At 40.5% G+C, this 27,090-nt stretch overlaps 1 protein-coding gene and 1 long non-coding RNA gene across 2 annotated transcripts; one reads left to right on the top strand and one right to left on the bottom strand.

Moving 5' to 3' along the window:
- Window positions 1-1,395: 1,395 nt before the first annotated feature.
- AMACR (alpha-methylacyl-CoA racemase) lies at window positions 1,396-22,039 on the bottom strand. The gene is made up of 5 exons (XM_075739348.1): window positions 21,593-22,039; window positions 19,185-19,328; window positions 16,435-16,595; window positions 11,149-11,335; window positions 1,396-2,197 (listed from the first exon to the last, which is right to left on the bottom strand). The coding sequence occupies exons 1-5, from the start codon at window positions 21,840-21,842 to the stop codon at window positions 1,788-1,790; spliced, it is 1,152 nt and encodes a 383-aa protein (XP_075595463.1). The 5' UTR covers window positions 21,843-22,039; the 3' UTR covers window positions 1,396-1,787.
- A 641-nt stretch (window positions 22,040-22,680) lies between these two features.
- On the top strand, window positions 22,681-26,698 carry LOC142599385 (uncharacterized). The gene is made up of 2 exons (XR_012832931.1): window positions 22,681-23,783; window positions 25,280-26,698. It is a non-coding gene; the product is annotated as an uncharacterized LOC142599385 (long non-coding RNA).
- Window positions 26,699-27,090: the final 392 nt, after the last annotated feature.

Below are 27,090 nucleotides of genomic sequence, written 5' to 3'. Positions count from 1 at the left end.
CCAACCTGGCCTTGAACACTTCCAGGGATGGGGCATCCACAACCTGTTCAGGGAACCTGTGCCAGTGCCTCACCACCCTCACAGGGAAGAATTTCTTTCTAACATCTAATCTAAATCGACCCTCCTTCAGCTTGAACCCATTACCCCTTGTCCTGTCACTACACTCCCTGATAAACAGTCCCTCTCCAGCTTTCCTGTAGGCCCCTTCAGGTACCGGAAAGCCACAATTAGATCTCCCCGGAGCCTTCTCTTCTCCAGGCTGAGCAATCCCAACTCTCTCAGCCTCTCCTCATAGGAGAGGTGCTCCAGCCCTCTGATCAGCTTTGTGGCCTCCTCTGGACTCGCTCCAACAGCTCCATGTCTCTCCTGTACTGGGGCCCCCAGAGCTGGACGCAGTACTCCAGGTGGGGTCTCACCAGAGCAGAGTAGAGGGGCAGGATCACCTCCCTTGACCTGCTGGTCACGCTGCTTTTGATGCAGCCCAGGACACAGTTGGCTTTCTGGGCTGCAAGCGCACACTGCTGGCTCATGTTGAGCTTCTCATCAATCAATATCCCCAAGTCCTTCTCCTCAGAGCTGCTTTCAATCCATTCCTCGCCCAGCCTACAGCTGTGCTTGGGATTGTGCCGACCCACGTGCAGGACCTTGCACTTGGCCTTGTTGAACTTCATGCGGTTCGCACAGGCCCACCTCTCCAGCATCCCTCATCCAGGTCCCTCTGGATGGCATCCCTTCCCTCCAGCGTGTCAACCCCACCACACAGCTTGGTGTTGTCAGCAAACTTGCTGAGGGTGCACTTGATCCCATTGTCCATGTCGCTGACAAAGATGTTGAACAGTGCTGGTCCCAGTACTGACCCCTGAGGAATGCTACTCGTCACCGTTCTCCACTTGGACATTGAGCTGTTGACCACAGCTCTTTGAGTGCGACCATCCAGCCAATATAACTAATTCTTTTTAAAAGCGTGGGTGTTTTTTGGTTTTGGGGGGGTTTTTTGCCTTGAAAGACACTGTTTCAAATGACAATTTAATTTTGAAGAAAATGAAAACCACAGTGGAGTAACCATTGTTTAAAGACTGTGCAGCTAAGTTGCCTACCATTTTTCCAAAGAGAGAGGAAAGGATTAATACTTAGCTGCTATTTTAAAAAAACAAAATTCGCTCTGCAGTGATTTTCTAGGCAAACTGAAATTCCAAATTGAATATAATCGGGAGACTGCATTAGGAAAATGTAGTCAGGCTATTTAATAGAATTACTTTATGATGATAACTCTCCAGCAGCATGTAATAAAAAGCATTATTTCGATCATTGCTTTGGCATGATAAGGCAAATGAATTAATATGATAAGACAGAGAAAAAAATGCCTTCTAATCCGTAAGTAAACAACACAATCACTTGTTTAGGAAGAATATAACTATATTTTATGAAAAGTATTGCCTTCATGTAATAACAATATGCATTTTAAAGCAAAGGTGTAACTAAGAATTAAAAGAAACAAACGTTTCAGAGGATGATATTTAAAGAAACATTTTGAGGATTTACAGCTGCTTACTAAGCAAACTGTGTAGATCTTCAGAACACAATTTTGGTATCATTCCAGACTGCAGACCATCCAGGTACAAAAGTACACAACTCCCACTGTTTTCAATTAAATTTAAAACTTCAGTAATTTTTAAAAAGAATTATTTAAAAACTATATCACACATTTATTTATCATATAATTCAACTTTAATGCATAAAAACTTAATATATCAGCCTGAAATTTGTCTGATCTGCATAGTTAGAGATTATAAATTAGCTTTTGGGTTACTGAATTCTATTACTTTGTCAGAGTAAAGTTTAGTAATCTCTTGCTTAGTAAATCCATATTCTAGAAGTATCTCTTCTGTGTGCTCTCCTATAAAAGGATCTCTTTTAAATGATGGAACAGCAGGGGTCCTTGATAGAAGAGGAGCAGGTCTAGGACTTATCTCTTCCTGATCATTTTCGATAAAAGAACTTCTTTCTTTGTTATGCTGATGTGAGGCAACATCATCAAAGGATAAAACAGGGGTCACACAGGCATCAGTACCATCAAATATGCTGCACCACTCAGCTTGTGTCTTCTGTGCAAATATGGATGCAAATTTTTTCTTCATTTCAGGCCAGTCGGAGAAACTTAACTGACTGGGAAGTTTACCTGAATCTAGCCCAAGACCTGAAAGGAGAAAAGCAAAGTTTAACTGTAGTATGGTTTAGATAAATTAAAAAGTACTGCCCGCAAGGAAGTATACTCCTCGAGATGCTAATACTTTGCAGGCAGTCCAACACAGCAGAGCCTACTAACTAAAAGTGGCTTCAAATTTTATTAGGATATCTGTGATTGAGCAGGAGGGAGCAGAAGAATAAAATGTTTTATTACTTGCAATTAGCCTAAACCACATCAGCTGTGGCCTTTTAACTAAGTACATATAATAAACATTTCTATTAACACTACATAAGAGCAGCAGCTGCCTGGAGATAACATTTTGTCCTTAGAACATTTTCTATAATAGGTATTATAACCTCTACCCAGCAGTAGCAACACAAAAGTCTGCGGAATGGGTCTTGGACTACAGCAACATCCTTATCTCACAGAAGCCAGTACATCTGCCAGAGCTGCGCCTTCAGCAGGCTGCAGTGTGTCCAACACAATCGAGTTACTTCTACGCCAGAGATGAGAAGATGGTGTGGATGGGCATACCCAGGCTTGATGTGCATGAGGTAGCTCAGCTGCAGGTGCCTGCAGGCTAACTGACCTGCTTCTCCACTCCCTCAGTCCAAATGGACTCCAGCAGTGTTTGCTGCTCTTCCCTCTTCAGCACGCTTCCCAGGTTCCAACTCTCCACTGCCGCTCTTCTGGAGCAGCTTCCGCCTCACTGTGGAGATTTCATCTCTCCTGTGCAGACAGTTTCTGATCTCTGTTTCCTTTCTCATGGATTCTGCTCTCTACACTCCCTACCCTGCCTTATTCCTACTTCAAGGACACGCAAGAATTGTTATCACTTCTTGTAGGGTTTATCTCAAAAAGGAGGCAACAAACGAGAAAAAGAAAGGCAATTAAACCACACTTTCAAAATGGAGGCATAGTCTATGGTATCAAATAGAAATCAGAAGTGGTACAGTGAAGGCTGTCCAAAGTCACATCTTGAAAATCAGGAGCATGAATGTAGCAGGAAAAATTCAGAAAAAGCAAGGATAAGAATTTAATTTGACAAATTAGAAAGGCTAGAGAACAACTAGCATCATAATGCTTCACAAATGACAAAAAGGAGCTGCTTAGAAAACAACAGATTTGTATAAAAGGCAAAGAAAATGTGGAGTTCTGCAAACATTTAATTTTGAGCATTCTTTCTTACATCTTTGGATATCTAGTATCAGATTGATGATTTGACTTGCAACTGTTAACAGGCTTTGCTATTAGATGCCTGTTTGCAGGTAGAATTTACACAGAACTCTAGGTGTAGATAGAAAAAACTTTCTGTATCTTCTATTTCTATAGCTTTCTTATATTGAGAGGGGTAGGCATATAGCTACTAAAACATACAGGGGAAAAGAAAGGAAGATAATATCCATTCTTCTGCTCATAATGTCATTCCTTCTGCTCCTATTCTCTACTACAAGCACTTCTTGGGGCTTACAGTCTCCCCCAATTTATCATAATATTTAACAATTTCACTGTTGATCACAAGATTCTTAAACAGTAGCTTTGAAAATGAATACGTTTTGAAATCTTACTTCGGTACTGCAAAGGAAAACACAGAGAAATTGCCAATCTCCAGACTCAGAAATACAACTTAGCAGTTGTTCATCGTTAGAAGAAAACCAATAGAGTCAAAGACAGAATAAGCATTTTCACACCTTATTAGAGATTCCTATAGATATCAAGATAAGTATTACTACGAGGTAAACATCAGTCCTTATTGAGTTACCAAGTCACGTGCACGTTAAATCACTAAACTTACAATCTAGTCTTCATAACCATTCATATCATCCTAAAAAAAAAAAATCAGCTGAAGATTACTCATACATTGAGCAACCATTATTAAATAGAAGTTAACAATGCCTTCAAAATTAATTTGATTATTAATCTTCAAAGTATAATACTAAAGATGAATCACGCTATATAGTTTATTTAAGAACTAGGTGAGGCAAATTCACCTTCCACAGTAAATAAAGCTAAGTAAAAACACACTATCTGAGATTCTGTCTCAATGCATGAAATCTCGTCAATTGAAACTTGTTTCGTAAGTATTTATTTGCTTATTACTTATGGTTTGGGTTCTACTAGCCAGTCCAACATGAACAAAGCTCTACCATTATCCCATTACACAATTATATTTGAAGACCATGCCAGACGGATAGTTGGCTGAACCTAACCATACATGCTCTAGCAAAATACAGCAATATGCAGAACCTGGAATTTAATATTACATGCTCATTTTCCGTTGACCACTGAATACTTCAACTTTAAATAGCATGAACTGACATCATTTAAGCACTATAGCTTCTCATTTTCCAGCCTGTACTAACCATTTGTGGTGCAGATGAGCAGAATCACAGCAGGAGCGACTGAGTCAACAAGGAAACAATTACACAGCACAGAATTGCCTGGGATACCACAAGATGACAGATTTCACCCAACATAATCAAAAGCAAAGTATCTTTTACACAGAATATCTGGTAAAGCAATCACAACTTGTTTCCAAGCTTTTTTGTTCAAATTTTCATCTAGGGATTTTTGTTTGGAAAAGCCCAGTAACCTACCCTAGTACAGCTCTGAAATAATGATTTTTGAAAAATGAAAAATTAAGTCTCCTCATAATGGTATAGCTTTAGGTCTCCTTCAAATGCTATAGCTTTACTGACTTCTATCTGCACAACATTTATTAATGCAGCAAATTGAAGTATCTATTTCTACAGAAATTCTTAGACAAACTGCAGTAAAATTAGGCATCTATTTCAAAAGACACAAACGAAGAAAAATTATCAGGTAAGTCAGCAAAGTTGCTGTGGTATGTTGGAAATAACAGTTTCTTACAGTATTTCAGCCATACTATTTTAAAAGATTATTTAGGATCCCTAGCAGAGCTTTGTTCAGGATTTTCTTGTTTTAATGTGCTGATTTTCTTTTCAAAATTGTTTGCTCATAGCACACTTATTTTAAAATTATGAATTATGTTGCCACAACATGACTGAATAGAACCATGGGAATCCTTAATTTTGGCCCAAACCACAACCATAAGGTGTATGCCATTGCTTTCACTCTCTCTATAAGAGCTAGAACCTGGCCTTCTACAGTACTTGTACAATGTTTAAGGCTTATCATGATAAATAAATTAAAATAAAACTTAACATGATGTTTAACTGAGAGTGTCTAAAATGTAATGAGGAAACTGTTCATCCACTTTGCAAGTCCTTCATAATGATGTAAACTATGTCTTTCAAGTGCTTCCTGATTTTTTTTCCTTCTTTTTAAACAGAAGTCACACAATGTAGAGTATCAAAGTAGTATGAAAGAAGTGCTATCAAATACAAGTTCAGAACTTCAGTGACTGTTAGTGCTCTTCACAGCACTGTAAGCTGATACTCTTAAGTTCACCTTATGTAACTGAGTTTACACCACATGATAACGCAGAATCAAACCTTTACTCTCACCTTACTGTGTTCTGCATGCCTCTTGTAGCCTGGCTACAGCAATACTAAGCATATATTGCTAAAAATCAAGAGAATCCCACAGAAGCAATTTACAGGTCAGTTGAAAGACATTCTGTCTCTTTCCGTCAAAACACAGAGACTTAAGTAACATGTTTCTCACAACAGATTTTTCACAAAATGCAAAGGCATTTCAGTTATTTATTGGCTGACTTTTGTAGTAATAAAATTAATATAAGCAAAAGGATTACAGCATGTTTGTCAACAGCAAATAGACTATAGTGAGCCCAAAATACAACTCCTAATACTACAGCTACTACAGCAGTATTTACTGTTACCTATTTTATACAGCTTCAGTTTCTCATATAACCTATTTTTTCAAATTCATAAATTTGAAATGCATAAATGCAGAAATTTAATTTTCTCTGCCGAGCACAATCTACAAAAGCAACAATCTTCTCAAACTAAGATGCTGTATTTTCTTAAATTTAGTTTCCTTCTGCAGACCCCCTAAGAACTTTCCTTACTATGTCATTAACTGCACCCTGGTCCAGCACTGGGTTCCTAATTCTGTAGGGAAACACTGAATTGAACCAAAACCAAAAGGAAATTATTTTCACTTCAGCTAACTAGAATTCCATGAGCAGTGACAAATGGTTCAGAAATCATGTTCCTTTCTCAATTCTACAATCTCTAAATCTCCAACTCTTACACCTGCAACATTAATATCTTTGTGTTCTCATTATACAGGAGTGGCAAAAGTAACGTACTCTCTGAATACAGACAGAGACACATAAAGTGGCTTTTGAATATATTTTATCTGGAACAACACCAAAGTGTTCACCAGCAGAACTGACCAGAATGATGAGAAAAAAGTATGAAATAAAATTATGGAAATTGTAACTGGAGCATACCATTTTAAAACTACTTCAAAGCAGGGAATTAATGCCTGGAGCAGACGACTCAGCCTAAGTCAAAGCTCCCTGGGTTTGTGAAAAAGCAATACAATTCTCACAAGCAGCTTTTTCTTCCCTGCAACATTCAAAGGCTTACATTCTGAATTGAATTTCTGCAATAGATATCTCAGAAAGGAAAAAATCCCTAAGCCACAAGGATCTGCTGTTCTAATTTAATATGCTATTGGTTCAGAAAGCTTGCAACCGTAACTACTGAAGGGAATAAATATTTCCTATGTGAAAATATGAACAATTCATAATATGCACCTAAAATACAATGAAGAAAGACCACTTACTTGAAATGCAATATTGTGAAAAAATCTTGAGTTCCATCTGACACTTTAAACAACACGTTTTTACAAAATAAAGAAAGAGAAATTATTGACTGTAAACAAGCAAAGATTGTGATACAATTAAAGGCAAAAAGCAAAATTTCCTCAGAAGACTAGTGTGTATGATTTTTTTAAATGATAGAAACAGACTGAAACACAGGCACAGCTGTGATGGCAGCTGCTGTCTACTTACAAACAGATACACCAGTTCTTTATTGCTGGAATAACTATTTTTGAAACTTTGGCTGTTAAAATCAAGCCATTTCTGTGCCCTTTAGCATAAGCAATACTTTCAAACATGAACATAAAGTTGTCCGATGTGGGTGCCCCAATACAGACAGATGAATTCGTAGTTGCTGCTCCAACTTTATGCTCTAAATTTCTAAGAGGAAAACAAAGAATTTTAGCATTTTCCTTGTAAAGAGTTACCTAAGTAAGACATAGACTGGTCAGTGATCATGGTATATTGCCTGACCACTGGATTCACCCATCAGCGGCTTCTTTCTAGATAAACTGGCTGGCTGGTTGAAAGAGAAAAGCCTGAGTCTTGCCCTGTAGCAACGATCAATGCAAGAAGGCTGGAGAGTCCAGCAAATGTTGTCTGAGAAGAAGAGTGATGAACAAGACCAGACTCCATTACAGAATTTGTTTTCTTTTTGAACAAACATAGATTCCATCCCACTCCTGTAGCTTAAAAGTAAGTGCTATTCAACTTAATCTCCAGGGAAGAATAAAATACTGCAGCCACGAATACTGCAGGCCAGTGTTTGATCATTTTAAGCCAAACACAAGGATATTTGACTAAGCAGCTTTATTCTTTTCTTTTCTCCTTTGTATTGAATACAGCCATTCTCCCCAAAGACATGTATTAGAATTCCAAATTTCCTAACTTCCAGAGCAAGGGCTTACATTTTATTTTGATACAGTTTTATATTTATTTTTGTTCTCCAACTCCATTTCTTGCAAGCAAGAAAATCTCAAGCGATTGGGTAAGAGTAACACTTCAAAGAACTGCAAAGTGTGGAATAACCAACTACACTTTCAAGATCAATGTTTGTGAACTTTTGGAGTTCACAAACGAGTTATTCTCAGGACAATGACGGACAAAGTACCAGCTTCTCTGGCCAAGAACATGGCTTTTCCAAATTTGACATCTGATCTGGGGGCAGCGTATGATGCTGGACACATCCCTGAGTCACTCCAGGAGCCTGCCTTATGCATTTCATGTATTAATATGTACCAATGTGGATACTCCATGCAATTGCACAGCTCTTTTTAAGCTACACAAAGAAGGAGCCATTTATAGCGACAGATATGCAAGAACTTTGGGACCACCACAGGCTGCAATACAACACAGCCGAAGTGTACAGAACCAGATCTCTCTTTGGGATCCTGCTCAACAAAGGCGTACCTCACTTTATAACGGCATACCTTCATTTCATCTTACCATGATCCTGAACTTCAAAAACAGTAGAAGTAGACTCTTAAGTAGAGAGTCTACTTCTACTTAAAAATGTGGGGCCCCTCTGGAATGAAATGGGTGACCTGGTTACCCAGGACATGGAGAAGGCTGAGGTACTCAACGACTTCTTTGCCTCAGTCTTCACTGGCAAATCCTTGACACTGCCCAGGTCACAGAAGGCAGGGACTGGGAGAATGCAGAACCGCCCACTGTAGGAGAAGATCAGGTTCGAGAATATCTAAGGAACCTGAAGGTGCACAAGTCCATGGGACCTGATGAGATGCATCCACGGCCCTTGAGGGAACTGGCGGATGAAGTGGCCAGGCCACTCTCCATCATATTTGAGAAGTCCTGGCAGTCCAGCAAAGTTCCCACAGACTGGAAAAGGGGGAACATAACCCCCATTCTTAGGAAGGGTAAAAAGGAAGACCCAGGGAACTACAGGCCAGTCAGTCTCACCTCTGTGCCTGGCAAGATCATGGAGCAGATCCTCCTGGAGACTATGCTCAGGCACATGGAAAACAAGGAGGTGATTGGTGACAGCCAACATGGCTTCACTAAGGGCAAATCGTGCCTGACAAACTTGGTGGCCTTCTATGATGGGGTTACAGTGTTGACGGACAAAGGAAGAGTGACAGATGTCATCTGCTTGGACTTGTGCAAGGCATTTGACACTGTCCCACATGACATCCTTGTCTCTAAATTGAAGAGACATGGATTGGATGGATGGACCGCTCGGTGGATAAGGAATTGGCTGGATGGTCGCACTCAAAGAGTTGCGGTCAATGGCTCAGTGTCCAAGTGGAGAACGGTGATGAGTGGTGTTCCTCAGGGGTTGGTACTAGGACCAGCACTGTTCAACATCTTTGTCGGCGACATGGACAATGGGATCGAGTGCACTCTCAGCAAGTTTGCCGACGACACCAAGCTGTGTGGTGGGGTTGACACGCTGGAGGGAAGGGATGCCATCCAGAGGGACCTGGATGAGGGATGCTGGAGAGGTGGGCCTGTGCAAAGAGCATGAAGTTCAACAAGGCCAAGTGCAAGGTCCTGCACGTGGGTCGGCGCAATCCCAAGCACAGCTGTAGGCTGGGTGGGGAAAGCAGCCCTGAGGAGAAGGACTTGGGGGTATTGATTGAAGAGAAGCTCAACATGAGCCGGCAGTGTGCGCTTGCAGCCCAGAAAGCCAACTGTGTCCTGGGCTGCATCAAAAGCAGCGTGACCAGCAGGTCGAGGGAGGTGATCCTGCCCCTCTACTCCGCTCTGGTGAGACCCCACCTGGAGTACTGCGTCCAGCTCTGGGGGCCCCAGTACAGGAGAGACATGGAGCTGTTGGAGCGAGTCCAGAGGAGGCCACAAAGCTGATCAGAGGGCTGGAGCACCTCTCCTGTGAGGACAGGCTGAGAGAGTTGGGGTTGTTCAGCCTGCAGAAGAGAAGGCTCCGGGGAGATCTAATTGTGGCTTTCCAGTACCTGAAGGGGCCTACAGGAAAGCTGGTGAGGGACTGTTTATCAGGGAGTGTAGTGACAGGACAAGGGGCAATGGGTTCAAGCTGAAGGAGGGTCGATTTAGATTAGATGTTAGGAAGGAATTCTTTACTGTGAGAGTGGTGAGGCACTGGCACAGGTCGCCCAGAGAGGTTGTGGATGCCCCCTCCCTGGAAGTGTTCAAGGCCAGGTTGGATGGGGTTTTGGGCAACGTGATCTAGTGGAGGGTGTCCCTGCCCGCAGCAGGGGGGTTGGAACTAGATGATCTTTGAGGTCCCTTCCAACCCAAACCATTCTATGATTCTATGATACTCATTAAGCAAAACTACAATTAGATTGAGAACTTTTTATATCCTTCATATTCAGAATACTGGAGAGAGAATAAATACCAAATTATTTTGGGACTTTTTTATATTTTTGTAAATTCTGTATGGAAAGCACAGCAATCTACAAAGGTGCACAACAGAAGAAATTGTTTTTAAATTAAGTAACTGGTAGGAAGCTAAAAGTACATCTGATCAAAAGCTTGAAACACACAAACAGTTCAAAGGTAAAAAGGGCCCTGCAAATTTGTGTTTCAACCTCACCAAATTATTTTGCATGACCCCTTGTAATTTCTCAAACAGATAAATCATATTTTATAGTCATATTTCAAGTTGTCAGTCAGATGTAAAAATTGTATCCATAGCTGAACACTAAAAGCACTCTGAAATTGTGTGGTGGAAATTAATTTATAAAGCTGACTTTGCTTCTAGAAAAATTCCATTCTATCAAGAAATATTGTGAACTACTTCCGATGAACATTCATTTCTGAAACAATTTAAGTATTTTTATATAAAAACCCATCACAAATAACTGAAATTGCTCGACATTTTATTTGCAATACCAAAGAATTAGGTGTCCTTTTTAAAGTATATTCACAATCCCTTGAAAAAAGTAGTTTCCAAAAAATAGTTGTTTAGTACTCCAGCCACATCACAGACTACCATTACCATAACTCCAGAAGAAAACCTTTCATTTATGTGTAGTTTCTGAGGGTACGGTGAAGAAGCGATGAAGAAATCAATTACTAGAAGAAAGTCAATTAAACTGCTACACTACTACTCAATCAGTTTCAAGAAGTGTTTGACTTCTTACAAAGAAATCAACATAACCAATGTCATGAATCAAAATCAAGTATTAAAGTATTCATTCAACCATGCTTTGCTGATGTGAAACAACTGCTCCAAGCTACTTACCCTTTATTAACTCCTCGTAGAATTGAGGCTCAATGGCACCAACAGCCATGAATTTTCCATCGGAGGTCTTGTAGGTTTCATAAAAAGGCGCACCACTGTCTAGCAGGTTCTCACCTCGAGGTCTGTTCCAAAGTCCCAGATTTTGTGACTTCCACAGGAAAGAACTTAGGTATGCTATTCCTTCTACCTTCAAAATTTAGAGAAAAAAGTAACAGCTTCAGTAAATTAGTTGGCATGTTACCTTAAGTCTACATAACACAAACCAGCAAAAAACTACTACCAGTTCTGTCCTTTGTTAAGAGTTTTAGTGACAAAATCTCTGGTAAGCAGTTTAATTTTTTAAAATTTTCAATTATTGTTTATATTGCATATGTGAAATCATGTAGTATTAGAGAATATAGAGGAGCACAAATGTAATAATGCAGCTTCAGATGGATAACACTTTCAACACACAAAGTCTCCTACTTTAGCAAGTTTATAATCATTAGCAATTCACAAAGAGAATGTAAGTAATTTGAGGTGACAGGACAAGCTTCTTGGCTCTATAGAACATTAAGTATCTGACAGCCGTCAAGCCTTCTAAACTTCTGGAAATCAAGACGCCAATACCAGTCCTCTAAGTATCAACTTTTTATCTCAACATTAACTTCTTCAAATTTACTGATTATAGTAAGATGGCTATGTTTAGAAGAAAACTGAAAGGAAATCAAAGGCTAAAGTTCTTTTACACCACGGGAAGTGGGAAGTTCATCTCCATCACTAAGTTAAACCAAAAACAGTTCTCCCACTCTCATGACTGGCAGGTACACAGACACAGCAAGGTAATCTCTAAACAGGCAAGTGTTTGATGGATACAGCACTAGAAAACATAATTAATCGTTCCAACTTGTTCCTTAAAATATTGGCTATAGGAGTACACATGAAAATTCAGTTTGTTCAGCCTTTCAATAACTATCAAGCTTGTACCAGTATTTCCAAGCAAAATCACATCCTACAGTTTTGCTCACCAGCAGAATCCATTTTCTTCCAATTGCATTAGAAAAACTGTAAGAGAAGATGAGGCAGTAACAGTACGTGGCCAGAAACATTCTAGTGGAACAGAGAAAAACCTCAGCTGTACCATTCTGAGTATCATTTTGATTCATGCATTTTTCAGCTGTGTAAAATTCACGTAATATTGTCTATAGAGAAAAGCACAGAGATTGTACCAAAATAAAAAAAACTACTGAATTTTCATGTGGAAAGATCAATTTGTTTCTACCTTTCTAAGCAAGAATTTAAAACATGCAAATCTTTGAAGTATGCAGTCATGAAGGCTTCTTCATTTAATGTGTATTACTTGGCCTCTTTCTCAAGTAGCTGAGACAATGACAGGAATACTTCTGCCATATTTGTCATGTTGAAGTCAATTATACTTTCACATGAGAAAATATCATATACATTCACCTACATGTTTGCAAAATGATTGCAAGGATATCAAAATAGTGTTCGCTTCACTAATGATCTGATCGTGCACTGCCCAAATTAACAAAAAAAAAGACACAAAACAACACTGGAAGTAAGGATAATAGATGGGGATAACACCAGAATAAGCTCTAACTGCAGATTACATTTTGGTGCTGACAGAACTACAACATGTGCGTACAGTGCTACTTACCCTGGAAATTTAAAATAAAATAGCACATCTGTTTTGGACTGGTATAGGGACTTTAGAAATATCCCTAGCTGGGCAACCACATAGCTAGCTTCTGCCTGAGGCCCACTGCAATTCAGACACTAGTAAAAAGGTGTCTAACTGCTCCAAACCTCCAAAGGCATGCTCAAATAACAGCACACACACACGCACACACTAATGTGGTCACTTTCTTTTAAAACATGAAAAGGACAACATGGAGAGACTCCACTTAAGCCTAATTGCAGAATGATTACAGTAACAGTTATGTGTTTCACTTAATGGCTTCCTCATGCTAAAAGCATCAACAGTCTCTGAATCAGGGACAAGAATCCAGAGGCACCACTCTGATGGGTGACCTGTCTGCTCCACAAGTTTTCTGTTCTAGAGAATGAAACACTTCAAATAAAACCAAGCATGAATCCACACCAACCTAATCTTTATTCTCGTGACTGATGAATGCCTCTAGGATGTGGGAAGTTTTGGTTTTGAATACCTCCAGGCTGAGAAAAACCTGGAACCCTGGTCTTCTGTTGGACATCTAAATGCTCTTGCCATGAGACTATTCTGCAAGTGATCATTACCACCATCCCCTCCTGTGGCTTTCTTCTCACAAAGAGTGAGTCAGATGCCTACCATCAGTAGAAGACTCTGTGTCTGAATTTGGAGTGAACCTAAAGTGTGGCCCTGACTCACACGCCTCTGTTCCAGTGTGATGCAAGAGTGCAGATGTACAATTGTGCCTACCGTATCACATCGCGGTGTCCACTCCATATCCTACTCAGCACGTGGGAACTACCAGGCTCACTGTAAGATACCTATGATCCCTATAGAGTCAATGAGAAGAGACAGCAACTAACATGAATCAATTCAGACCAGGCATTGAATTCTTCTGAGGTAGACAACTGAAACGCAGGAGACGGTGTCTACATTTTACACAGCGCAACAATAACAGTGGACACTGTGAACAGGTGATGCAAATCTAGCCCTTGGCCTGATCCTCTCTACCCTCTTTTTGTACCAGTTTAGTTTTGCCAACTAGAGGAGTTCCTCATGTGTATATTACTGGTCATAAGAATGTTCCCAAGCCATTTTTCCACTTTCAGCATAGTAATTAGAAACAAAAGCTAAATAACAAATTCTTCTATCACAGAAATTCAGATCTCAATCTAGAATTACTAACCTCAAAGACAAGCAAAAATTCTTTTAGATTACTTCAGAAAAATAGACATTGCAGTAAAAGAAAAAAAAAAAAACAAAAATGGTCAGTAAAACAAGACATGAAGTAATACTTAATGAAAGTAATCCCGAGGACACAAAGTTGCTAAAAAAGAAATTAATTTTTCCTCTTCTACTGTAGAAAATTCCACCATGTGTCAGAGTTGTTAACATATTCAGGCTACCTAAACTGCACAACAATTTAAGTAAAAGGCCTATTAAATAAAAAAGCATGTTAAACAAAATGACAGCTGAAATGCTGTGGTATTGTGATTTTAAAAATATTTACTTCCAGGAAGCAAACTTAGATATAAAGACATGCTCATCAACTCAGTCTATTTAACTGTCTTTGCTGTTGATGATGCCTGTATGTTTTTCATCAACTGCCTCACTTAAAGTCTGTTCAAGTGACAGGAACATAACAAAATGCCAGGTAAAGTACATCCAGTGATACTGAACAATAGTCCATCCATTTCACAGAACACCATAACATCAGCAGGGAACTGTAAATCCCACAATTATAATGAGAGAAGAAAAAAATTGAGAGAAAGAAGTCTCAAGGGCTTAAAAACCCCACAAAAACCCACAACACGTTCCATTCCCAATGAGCCACAGATGTCATTAGGACACTAGCAGACTTACATTGACTCTTCTTGTAACAAAGCCTTTTAATAACTTAAGCACTGATAGTGAAAATAAGGTAATACTCCAAACTACAACAAATATCTTTTTAAGTATTTGAAGACTTCTCACAATTCTCCACAGTTTTTGCTTCACAAATATACAAACTCCTTCCATTTTCCTGTGTAGGTCATGCTTTTAGACTGACATAATTTTTGTTGTGTTTCTCAGACTTCCTCAAATTGGACAATTTTTCTTTGTAAAGATGATGGCCAGCATCAGAAACAGTATTGTCCTGAGGCCATATAAATGTTGACTAGATGAGAAGAATTACTTCAGAAACTTTGCGGGCTCTATTTCCTGTTTATACATCCTAATACAGTGTGTGTGTGTTTTACAGCAGTATGATATTGTTGACTCATGTTCAGCTTGTGACTACTACAAACCCTCAGATTGCACTTTAGCCAATTGTTCTCATACTTCATTTGTGCAGATAATTGTTTCTGCCTAAAAGAACTACACAGCAGTGATCTCCATGAATTTCAGCCAATTTTTTTTCAGGTCATTTCTGCAATTTGAAAAGGTCATCTTCAATTCTAATCTAAGTGTCCAACACACTTGTAGGTCTTCCCACATCCCTATCATTTGTAAATTTACTAAACACAATCGCTCATCCAGCATTCAGCTTGTTGAAGAAAATACTGAAAAAAACCCCAACAGATGTCTGTAGAACTCCAGTTGGCAAGTTTTTCATTTTGACAATCAGCTACTAACAACTATTATCAGGGTAAAAACATTAGAGCAGTTTTGCACTGATCCCATAGAATTTTCATCTAGGACATAATGCCATGGTCTGGTTCTGAGAATGTCATGTGAATTTTTCAAAAACTTACTTGAGTCAAGATAGCTAACATTTCTTGCTGTTCTCCTATTTTCAAGCCCTTTTTAACAGAGACTTTTTCTTCAATGAATGCAATTTTTTTCAATTTATATTTCAGTTCAAATCATAGCCTTCAGTGTATCACAATACCTCAAAGGGAGGTCAAATTTTGATTTCAATGCTCTTTAAAAAGAAAAACAGAAAAAGAGACACAGAGAGAAAAAACACTTGTAGGTTTCAGGACACACAGGTTTCAAGGACAACTGTAAACACGTATTTTTCCCCTGTGTATAAGTGGGTGGCCTTGCAGTGAAAAAATCCATAGTATTCATTATTAAGCTAATTTAGCCTTTCATTTATTTTCTGGCACATTAACACAAAGTGTTTGAAATTGACTTCTTGGCAACAATCCATGGCAGTGTAATTATTTGAGGAAACAGCGCTTCTAATAAGACACGACCTGTCACAAATTCATAAGGAAATACACCTTGGATAAAGCTAATGCAATTCTTTATTATCATCATAATTTTTGATGTTATGCACAATGTTAATTGTTTATTATACACCCTATTTCCATACACCAAACTTAATTATCAAATATATACCGCTAATATTTTGTGAATCAGGCAGACTGGTAAAAGGAAATACAGGGCACAGGGGGAAAGCTGCAGTACGTGTCCCATGTCATAAGGCTGTTATGGCAACAGTGATATGTGAAAACTGCCTGCACGTGAAGGAATACCCATTTTATGAGATTACTTACTTTCCCTTTCCCAAGTTCTCGTTATTAAACATTGTGAGCAGCTCCAATTTCCTCCCTTTTACAGACTTAGAGTAGGGAAAAAAACAATCAAGCAAACCTAAGAAACCCCACCTTCCTTGAGACCAGACTTACCATACTTGCATCAATTATCTGCCCTTTGCCGGATTTGGTACGTTCATAAAGGGCTGTAACAATGCCCATGGCGCACATGACACCTCCACCAGCAAAATCAGCCAGAAGATTTAAGGGTGCATAAGGATTTTCATCTTTTCTACCCAGCTTTGACAGCACACCTGACAGTAGAGCAAACAAAGCAAACAAGTATAAAATTAATTATAAACATTCCTTTCTACATTTCCACAATTAAAGTTTCATTCTTTTCAATCTATGCAAGTAAACAAGGGATAAAGCAAACTTCTACCAGTTTTCTGTCTCTGGTTGGCTGTGTCTTAGCAAATAGTTACTCCTTAATTCACAAAATATATGAAATAATATTAGTGAAGATGCATTTAATTAAAGAGATTCAAAAAAGTCTCACAGATAAACCATTGATAATTTGGCTATATAGGGACAAAATTTCATCCAAAAAGCTTGTGTGCAATAATTCTATACTAGTACTTTGTACATGCATAGAACCTCCCTCATAAGAATTCAATAGGCATTATGAACATGTCTCAAAGCAACTTCGTTAAATTCTTATTCTCTGAATCTTTTAAAGTAAAAATGCAGACGTATAGTCTTCTATGCACATAACTCATGAATTAATAATCATAACAAAGGTTTCACACTGACAACTGCACTTCAGTCCTATCATCCCTCTTCAATCACCTTTGGGAAAAAAGAAGTTGCGTATAAGAGAGACAATCGAACAACACAGAAAGGTTACCTCTGACTGCTTGCAACACAGACACAGGGAACCTATGTCTATGCTAGCAATTACACAGAAATGAAAGGGAATAGAACAAAGGCTAAGCCAGTTTACTTCAGACGGAGCTTTGAATCTATTAGCATTTCTCTGCCGTCCTGAACAACCTCTTTGCTGTCGCCTTACACTTTGTAGTTTGCTCACAGAAATTTCCTTTGGGCAAGCAAGCACGCAACTCTGCAGTATCCTATCTCTTCTATGCCTGCAGCATACATGGTCAAAATTTCCTGAGAAATGCATGATTCTGATGCACTGTTTAGTAAGCTAACAGTCTAATGCAATTCCTAATGCAAGCAACTGAGCGCACAGTACAAAGAAGTCTCCAAAGCCTAAAGTGCAAGCATAAAGCCCTCTTGCTAAAACTTCACCTGTTAAAAACAGTCTAAAGATTGTCACAAGCATCAGCAGAATAACATATAAATTTGTATCTTGGAGTTTTTAATGCAAGCCATTTTTTAACTAAAGAAAGCCAAAGCTCATCGGGAAAATATTGAGGATAGGAGATCTCATTTTTGAGGAATGGTACCTCCCAAACACCTTGTCCTATTTCCTTTAAACAGGCAGAAAAACTTGACCTGTGAAATTTAAAAAAAAAAAAAGATTTAATTTTAGGAAGACAGCACTAACCAAAATTAAATTGGTTAAATGAGCTCCAGAAAAGAAAAAAACCCCACTTATTTTCGTAAACTGAAAGTACTACCATCTAAGGCAGCGATGGACTATACTGTTTCTCTACTGACTTTGCGTACACTAATAACAAATAAAAACATTATAATACTTTGAAATCATCTGGACATGAAGTCAAAATTGTTTCAAACAAGGAATCCTTTACTCTTTTTTTTTATTCCCTGACAATCTTACATAATGAGACAAGACTGAACCCATCCCTGAAGAAACTCAGGTCACAACATAATGACTCCCCATAGTAGGTGATACCAGTTTACCACATTTGCAGCGCCTGTGCTCTGGCCCTTTGCTGGGGCTAAAAGAAATATGTTATCCAGTGGAAAGCCAAGAAGTTTTGGGCCACTTTCTCTCCTCCCTCACAGGCTCGGGGAATCAGCAGAGACAGAAGCAGTGTGAACAGCAATAGATGGGGCCATGCATGACACACTGACTGCTATCACCAGAGTTGGGTAATTTTGATGTTGTTTGTTACTGCATAATTGTAGAATCACGACACTTAAAAACAGCATACTGTCGGCAATGCCTTAGGAAGGAAACATAGCATTGCCACTTTATTTTAAGCCTACTTTCCTTTCCGTTGGTATCAATGGAAAGACATTTACAGCAGAAAAGCATAGCAGAATGCTCAAATGGCTTAGGCTGCCTAGTTCTTCTTCACTCATAAAAAGCTGCTCACAAACATGCAAGATGATCTGCAGCCCTTTTGGGATTATAAGCATACAGATTTTCTAGGAGAGAGGCCCTGAAGAAAGACAGATGCATAAAAACTTCAGTCCTCTCTTCAAAGGGAAAGATTTAATTCAGATAAAATAGCACAAAGGCAGGAAAATACAGTACATCCTGACAAGGCATGCTGATCCAGCCTAACAGCTCACTGTCGCTGCCAAAACGAACAGCCTATCCAACCCATGTTTCCTCCTTTCTTCTGCTGACTTTTATGTTTGCTGGATCCCTTAATGAACTGCTTCACCTCAATAACCTGGCAGAAGAACATCCTCATTCCTCCCGGCCAGTTTGTGACTTGTGAGGGAACTAACAGAGAGGTTAAGCAAGTGCCAGAGCTGACTGGAGAAAAAGGAGCAGGGAGAAGCACACAGAAAGAGAAAGAAACCCTCCTTTCACTGACAGAGATGCTTCAGATCTGCTCAGCTGTTTCATCAGACTGCACCTCAGGTAATTTGAGGTATCTGCAAATAATATTTCAATAAATTCTTGAGTCTTGATTTAAGGACGGGAAAACCTTTATTTGACAGGAAATTTTATAGCCTACCTGATAAAGCCAAATAATTGATGTCATGACCTGCAGACTTGGCATATTTTCCTGTCTGGCCAAATCCAGTAAGTCTAGCATAGATGAGTCTGGGATTCTCCTGTAGAAGGACCTCTGGACCAAGCCCAAGCTTTTCCATGACACCTTAAAAAGGCAAAGGCACAGAATCCTAATTCATGTTTATTTTTAGTAAGACTCAAAATATACATGGTTCAAAGTTAAATTATACAACAGAACTGAATTGCAATATATGAACCAATATATTCTAATTCAGTATCTATATTACGATGTGAACAGTCAGAATGTTATAAATTACTAACATACTGCATACATTTTCAATACAAGCCAATTAAGTGGAAATTAAGCTTTAGGGTCCTTTTTTTTTTTTCAGCTTTTTTTCCTGTTTTACTTCTCCAAAAGATTGCCAGACAGCTTGCTGTAATCCATGTACTGTTGAATAAGCAAGCAAGCTATCAAATGCTTGGGAAAGGAGGGAAAAAAAAAAAAAAGAGAGAGAGAAAGAGCAAACTCTTATGTTTTCCACATTAAAATGATCTGAAATTGCTTCCATCTTTCAGTGGAAATATAATTTCCTCATTGTATTAGCCTCTCAGTACTTCACGTGTTCCTGTATCTGTTAACTCACTGATGCGAATGGACCATGCCATTATTCCACAAATAATTTGCAACAGCTGCACAAAAGGAAATGTGTTCTTTTGTAGTGCAGAGAATAAGGAACTTTTAGAAATCAATTAAATGTAAGTTTGGTCAGCGTGGGTTTATAGTAATAAAGGCTAAAATTTTGATCTTGCAGTTCTAAAACACTGGTTTTAAAAGAAACAAATTTAAGTTGCAAATAAATTATAAATTTTTATTGGCTCAGTGCAGCTTGGTCAGACTACACCCTATAATCTACACTGGCACTGCAGGGAGATACATTTTCGAAGGGAAGGGATAACGTAACTTCAATGCCTATTTCACCCCAGAATTGATTAGTGCAACTTTTTTCACAGACTAGTCCATAATCTTACTAAATCTTTAAAATCCTTAAGATCTATTTCTATTGTATTACTTACTGGGCAGTGGAAAGTGATTAATCCTAAGGAGAAAGAAGTGAAATTTGGTAAAGAGCAAGATTTTCAAAAGCACTTGAGAACCGGGTGCTCAATAAACACTGGTGTCAAAAAGTCCTTGTGGAAGGTGAATGACACATGCATATTTAAAGAAACTCTCTTGCCACTTGGGCCCTCATCTTCTCATTGGTTCACACCAGCTTCATGCTGGATCACAGATTTACCTAGTTTAGTTACAGGTCCGTAAAACCTAATGTCTAGTTACGAAATTACCTGCATTTCCAGATTAAAAACAAAACAAAACAAAACAAAACCAAGTGTCTAAAAAAAAAGCAAAGAAAGCAGACATTTCCACAACAAGAAAAAAAAAGAAAGAAAAATTCCACTGGAAATTAGGAAGCTAGCTACAATGAAAAATTGAAATTAATGTCTTAATTTTGTTTGCACAGCTTCTGAGGAACAAACCAAATAATTTTCAAGGTAAAACCCATCATAATCATAAACCCCTGTTTTCAGAATTAAAAGTATTATCTGTGACTACGTAAGTCTGTTTAGAATGTGTGATGTTTAACTGCTTTCTATTTCTAAACTGACTGCAGAAACACCAAAACACTTGAGCTAACTCCTCAATGAAGCATGATCATAGAATCATAGAATGGTTTGGGTCAGAAGGGACCTGTAAAGGTCATCCACTCCAACCCCCTGCCATGGCAGGGGGATCTACAACTAGATCAGGTTGCTCTAAACCCTGTCCAACGTGACCTTGATGACACTCTTCATAACAGAACAGCATCCTCAAGGAACAGCAGGGATACCAAAATACTCCATCAGATGAGTGCCTGTGTGTGGTTTATGAATGAAGAGAGCATGTTAGATCTGTTGTCTTCAGAGGAATCATTACGTCACTGCAGGACCGATGCCCAAGCTCACGCATGACTCCTTGCCTCAGACACCCTCTGGTGCCACCCAGAACTATTTGTTCAGTGTCTCAGTCAGTGGGGCAAGGCCCTGGCTGCACACCTTCCACAGCTTCTTCCCTGGGGCGCTGCAGAGCTGTTGAACTTCACAGCTCCTGTTCCGTCCCACAGCATTTTTCACGGAGTCACAGGAAATAAACCCGCAGAAGCCGTTCCCTTCCCACTTCCCTCTATGCATTTCAGCAGGTCACAGAACTCTCCTCAGCACGGCACCGCAGGGATCCTGAACTGACGGGCAGCCGACCTCCCGCTGACACCACACCACCTCCGTGAGGCTCCCCCCGCGCCCCCAGCACTGCCCGACCCCACCTCTTCCCCAGCCCTACGCCGGTGTCCCCCAAGGCCGCCCCCGCCTCACCGTGGCGGAAGGGCTCGATGAGCACGTCTGTCCCGCGGCAGAGCCGCCTTAGCGCTGCCGCGCCTGAGGGTTGCTTGAGGTCGAGTGCTAGGGAACGTTTGCCGCGGCCCTGCACGTCGGTGGACACGGCGGAACGGGGAGTGCGGTCCACCCGCACCACCTGGGCCCCGAAGTCGGCGAGGATCATGCCGCAGAGCGGCGCCGGCGCCAGGCCGGCCAGCTCCAGCACCCGCACCCCGCTGAGCGCCATGGTGGCTGCCGCCTGCCGAGCGCCGAGATATCGATCCCCGCCGCCGCCGCCCTGATGCCGCCCGCGCGGGGGCGGTTCCGGTGAGACGGGCTCAGCGCCCCCGCTCCCAGAGAGGTCCCGGGAGGAGCGGGCTGTGCCCCGCACTCCCGTCCGCGTTTACTTGGCCTTACTGTCCGGGGCCTAAGGAGGCTCCAGTGGCCCCTCGCCTGTGGAAACGGCATGTGTTTCCTCCCGATCTCTTGATCTTGCGACTCTTGAGCAGCGGCGTTTTCCGTGTTACACCGAGGGTCGCCCCGTTTCCCCTCCGCGGTTGGGTTTTAGTCAGGAGATGGGCATTTCATAGAATCACAGAATGGTTTGGGTTGGAACGGACCTCAAAGATCATCTAGTTCCAACCCCCCTGCTGCGGGCAGGGACACCCTCCACTAGACCACGTTGCCCAAAGCCCCGTCCAGTCTGGCCTTGAACACTTCCAGGGAGGGGGCATCCACAACCTGTTCAGGGAACCTGTGCCAGTGCCTCACACCTCTCTCAGTAAAGAATTTCTTTCTAACATCTAATCTAAATCGACCCTCCTTCAGCTTGAACCCATTGCCCCTTGTCCTGTCACTACACTCCCTGATAAACAGTCCCTCTCCAGCTTTCCTGTAGGCCCCTTCAGGTACTGGAAAGCCACAATTAGATCTCCCCGGAGCCTTCTCTTCTCCAGGCTGAGCAATCCCAACTCTCTCAGCCTCTCCTCATAGGAGAGGTGCTCCAGCCCTCTGATCAGCTTCGTGGCCCTCCCCTGGACTCGCTCCAACAGCTCCATGTCTCTCCTGTACTGGGGCCCCCAGAGCTGGACGCAGTACTCCAGGTGGGGTCTCACCAGAGCAGAGTAGAGGGGCAGGATCACCTCCCTCGACCTGCTGGTCACGCTGCTTTTGATGCAGCCCAGGACACGGTTGGCTTTCTGGGCTGCAAGCGTACACTGCCAGCTCATGTTGAGCTTCTGATCAATCGATACCCCAAAGTCCTCCTCAGGGCTGCAGACAGCAGGGGTCAGGCAGACAGCAAGGAATGTGAAAAGCAATACCCAGGTTTTGGAAAACCTATCCGGCATCAGCCATCGTGTTTTGCAGGGTGGCTGACAGCAACAGCAGCGGTCTGCCCCGTCACGGGTGGCCATGGGGCTGCCGTGGGTGATGCCAACGCACACGCACTGTCCTCCCCCGCTCACACTTAGGGATATTAGCGGAAGAGCTGATAAAAACTGGGCTTTTTTCACCAGATGTGCCTGTAAACAGGGCTGTCTGGTCCTGTTGGTCATGCTACAGCAGCTCGTTTTGCTTATCATCCATCTCCCTTACAGACACTATTCCGTGTGAAGGTTTGTTTTCATGGTTACTATCATGTTACTGCGACACTGCATTTCTTTAAATGATTTTCAGATTCATTTGTCCCCTCTCACCTTAGGGTGTTGGAGTTTGTGTTAAACACCCTTTATTTCCTGTAAAATACCAAGGCAGGAATGTAAAGTTATAGCTATACACAAAACCTTGATTCTCCCCTTTCACGTGTATATTGTTTATTCAATCTTAATACATGGTTAAAGAGATACTGGTATCAGTACAGTTTGTATTGGTTTAGTTAAATGAAAAAGCAAGAATTGCTCACATCTGTTGTAATATTTCACCTATTGATAATTATAATTGGCCTAAAGATGGAAGAAGTAAGTCACTACTTAGGGTGAAACTTCTCTAGTCAATTCAAACGTATCTGCATAATTCTGAAATTGAACTTTAAAGATTCTCTTGAAATTTATGGTGGTATTTTTGTGCCCCACCTTTAGCAAAGCTTTCAAGCATGGGTGCCTGTTCCCAAAGACTGCATTTATGCTTTCCCTGAACAGAAGCTGTGCTCAATTCATAATACTTCTCTATGTCCATAAAGACAGTGTAGGTGATACTCCACATTTCTGACCTCATATTGTGTGCTGCTGTGACACGCTGTCCCTCGTACAACATGCTTGTCAAATGCAGCACCTTAATCTCTGCAATTTCAGTAGCATCTCTTTGCCTTTCTGTGTTTCTCTGCTTCTGTGTGCGTATGGATTCGCACATTACTGCTCACTCCTTTAAGTGTACATCCCACCACACAGCAGAAAAAAGCCCCACAGTGAATCTATCCTGAGATCAACACATCCTTCTAAAGTAGCTGTGAATTTATGCTGCTTGAGGATCTGGCTCTGTGTGTCTGAGATTATGATTTATAGATTTAGAAATGAAAGCTCAGTCTCATCCACAGAAAGTAATTGTATAAGCTGCCTTGTGCTACTTCATTAAAATTGAAATATTCTGGAAACACTACTATTCGTGAGTTGTTTAGTCCTGCCAATCGTTGGGGTGAAGATCCAGCCTTGCTGCAGTGAACAAGCTTTGCCATTAACTTTCACAGTGTCAGAAATTTGCCCTCTGATACTCTGTTAAGGTAGGAGAACAAATTACTGATGCCTGTGACAGTGATTTCTGTACTTTGGACCTTTACCCTTGTACCCGAACCAAAATACTGATCTTTTGAGTCACAGCATATGGTTATTACTGTGTTTTCATGATTTAGATGAAGAGACTGGCAAGTAGCTCTATATAGCTAATCTTTATAATGGCTAATCAGGAGAAAATGAATGTTTTCCTGTGAGTTGATTATTAACCAGTACTGTAGGGACTGGAAACTCTAGACCAGTGTTATTCCCAGATTCTGTTTGCCTAGATACTGAGCTTCAGCTCTGTGATGGGCACCACATGTACTACTGCATGGACATCCTGCCCTAGCTTATTTCCAGCGAGCCATTCCTGATGGACATCGTTGTCCTCCACATTCATTAAAGAAAATTTCTCCTGCATTCCTAGTGTGATGGATTGATAAGCACTTATTTTTATTAACTGTTTCCATCACCTTGCCCATGAGCCATTTATTTGCGTTGTAGGTATGGCATACATAACACGTGTTATTTATTTTGTGTGCCTTTGATAGTATGAGAAAGCAAACATGGAGCATTCTGAGAAGCAGGTAGTCTTGGAGGGAAGAAAGCATTAGTCTGAAGTGATGCAGTATCTGAAAGATTTTATTTAAAACAATCATACTTCTAGTCTTTTCTAGTTTAAAAGATGAACATGAGACAAATTAAATTCCTTCCAGCACTTTCAGCTGCAGACCAGTATTTTTCACATGACAGAATGCCACAAACTCTGAATTCCTGGCCTGAAATTCCAGTCCTTATGGACTTCTTTGACTTTCATGAACTTTAGCATGCTGTGAGAGCCTGGAGTGTTTTTCTTTTAAAGAATTTGTAAGATTGAGAAATGAAGCTCTTGGAAACTTAGAAAATGCTAACATGAAGGTTGCTGCTGTGAATTCCACTGTTCTTTCTTACATATTATTATGCTCTATTTTTACAGTAACAGTGCCTTATTAACTACACATTTGGATGAAGTTACTGAATGAAGCTGTTCTATATTCATTTTTGCTATCACATTCCAGTATATGGCATATCCCTTATTCAACAAGTATTATTTAATTGTTGCTGGATGAGGCCAAGAAGTAGCATGTGACTATATGATGGAAAGAACATATTGTGAAACGCAGGAAACAGGAGCTAAAATGTCAAAGATTATTTTAACGTGGGTATTGCCATTCTTGGTGTAACAATGTGATTCTTTTAAAACATTGCTGTTTGTGGAATTTCTCAAGTCAGCTGGATTGTTTTCAGAACAGCAGAAGGCTAAAACTCCATTTGTACAATTTTTCACCAGTTAACACAAGAAATCTTTTTGTTTAATGAAACCCTGCACCACATGGGTTTTATTATTCTGTGAATGTTTTCATGGAGGATGCCTTGCCCCATTTCAAATGCAGATGCACAATATTGAGCCTCTCCCGCTGTCATCTTCACAGTCTTCATGCCAAAATCTGTGCACTGATTTCATTAATCCAGTGGTAGAAAAGACTGAGCTAGCCAGTCACTCCTGTTGGGAGGAATTTGCAATGTCAAGAAGCCAGCATAATCTCTTCCCACACCTAGTACCAGTCCTGTTCAGGTTGCAAGGCACTCAGGGACACACTAGTGAATTAAACAGTGACTAACAATTTCCATGTCTGGGGATTGCTGGGTTGTAGTGTTGTATTACCAAAATGGATGGGTTATACAACTATGTTAGCAGAATGGTCCTGAGAATGCCATTAGCCCATGACAAGGAGCTATCTATCTTGCAAACTTTTCTTGAGTACTACCTGAAAATTAGCACAAGCCAGGGATCAGTCCTAAGACAGTTTTGCAGGCAGACACCCTGCTATGGAGGCTGAGAGAGTTTAATTAGCAGTAACATAGTCAGATGATAACTCTGGGCAGAGAATAGACTGTTTTGGTTTTTTAGTATCAATTTAACCAGAGGGCAGGGGTATGAGGCTTCTGCTGCTACGCCTGTGCTGTATAATTCCCTCAAGGAAACTATTTGGTAATGAAAATTACCATGGCACTGCAGATGCTGTAACTCCTGCTAGGACTGTGTGGCTGTGCCCAAAGACTAAAGGAGCTGTCACCCTTTGGTGTAAGAGGGAATTTGGTCATACTGAGAAGTGCACATTGTATTTAGTTCTTTTACTTTATGAAGATAGTTTCTGGAGTTTGTGTCTTTCGTCATTGATATCCAAGTGTGACACCCAGCCTGAAGCACTGCTTTCACAATTCCTTTTGTTGCCTCAGATTTTTAAAGCTGATCATTGTATGTTTTTATTTCCTTTGGTTGCTGAAGCAGAACTAACTGCAAAATAGAGAAATTTTGCTATTGATTCACCAAAATGAAGAATTGTGGGCCTCTTGACTCCCTGCGTGTTTTGTCCTTGTGTGCTTTTTTTCTGGTTGTGAGCACAAAGCATCATCTTAGTAATATGTGAGCTAAGTAGGAAAAAAAAATCCCAGTTTTAATAAAAACCCCACTTTTATTAAAAACTGCTTCAGAAAGCAGTAGGGTGTAATGTAGGAAACTCAATGCAAAATTTCATGGGGAAGATGAAAGATCTGAGTGAAGTGTGTGGTCCTTATTTTGCCTTTTAAAAAATGACTATTTAAAGCCCTCCCTTTGGCTCACAAGGTTTTCAATGGGACTGAGGCTGCAAACTGGCATCAGTCTGAACTTCTTCCTTAGAATCAACTCAGTCGCCCTCAGGCCATGTACTAACCTCTGAAACTAAAACCATGGATTTTTTCCTC

Source organism: Balearica regulorum, chromosome Z (assembly GCF_011004875.1).
Source record: "Balearica regulorum gibbericeps isolate bBalReg1 chromosome Z, bBalReg1.pri, whole genome shotgun sequence".
Taxonomy (NCBI): Eukaryota; Metazoa; Chordata; class Aves; order Gruiformes; family Gruidae; genus Balearica; species Balearica regulorum.
The sequence above is the reverse complement of the archived record's forward strand: the minus strand, read 5'-3'. Positions and strand labels throughout refer to the sequence as shown.

Coding starts and splice junctions, on each gene's coding strand:
- AMACR (XM_075739348.1), bottom strand. CDS start 21,842: ATGGCGCTCAGCGGGGTGCGGGTGCTGGAGCTGGCCGGCCTGGCGCCG. Junction 11,336..16,434: donor AGATAATTGATGCAAGTATG/GTAAGTCTGGTC, acceptor TAAATTTTGAAG/GTAGAAGGAATAGCATACCT. Junction 2,198..11,148: donor CTACGAGGAGTTAATAAAGG/GTAAGTAGCTTG, acceptor TTCTCCTTTCAG/GTCTTGGGCTAGATTCAGGT.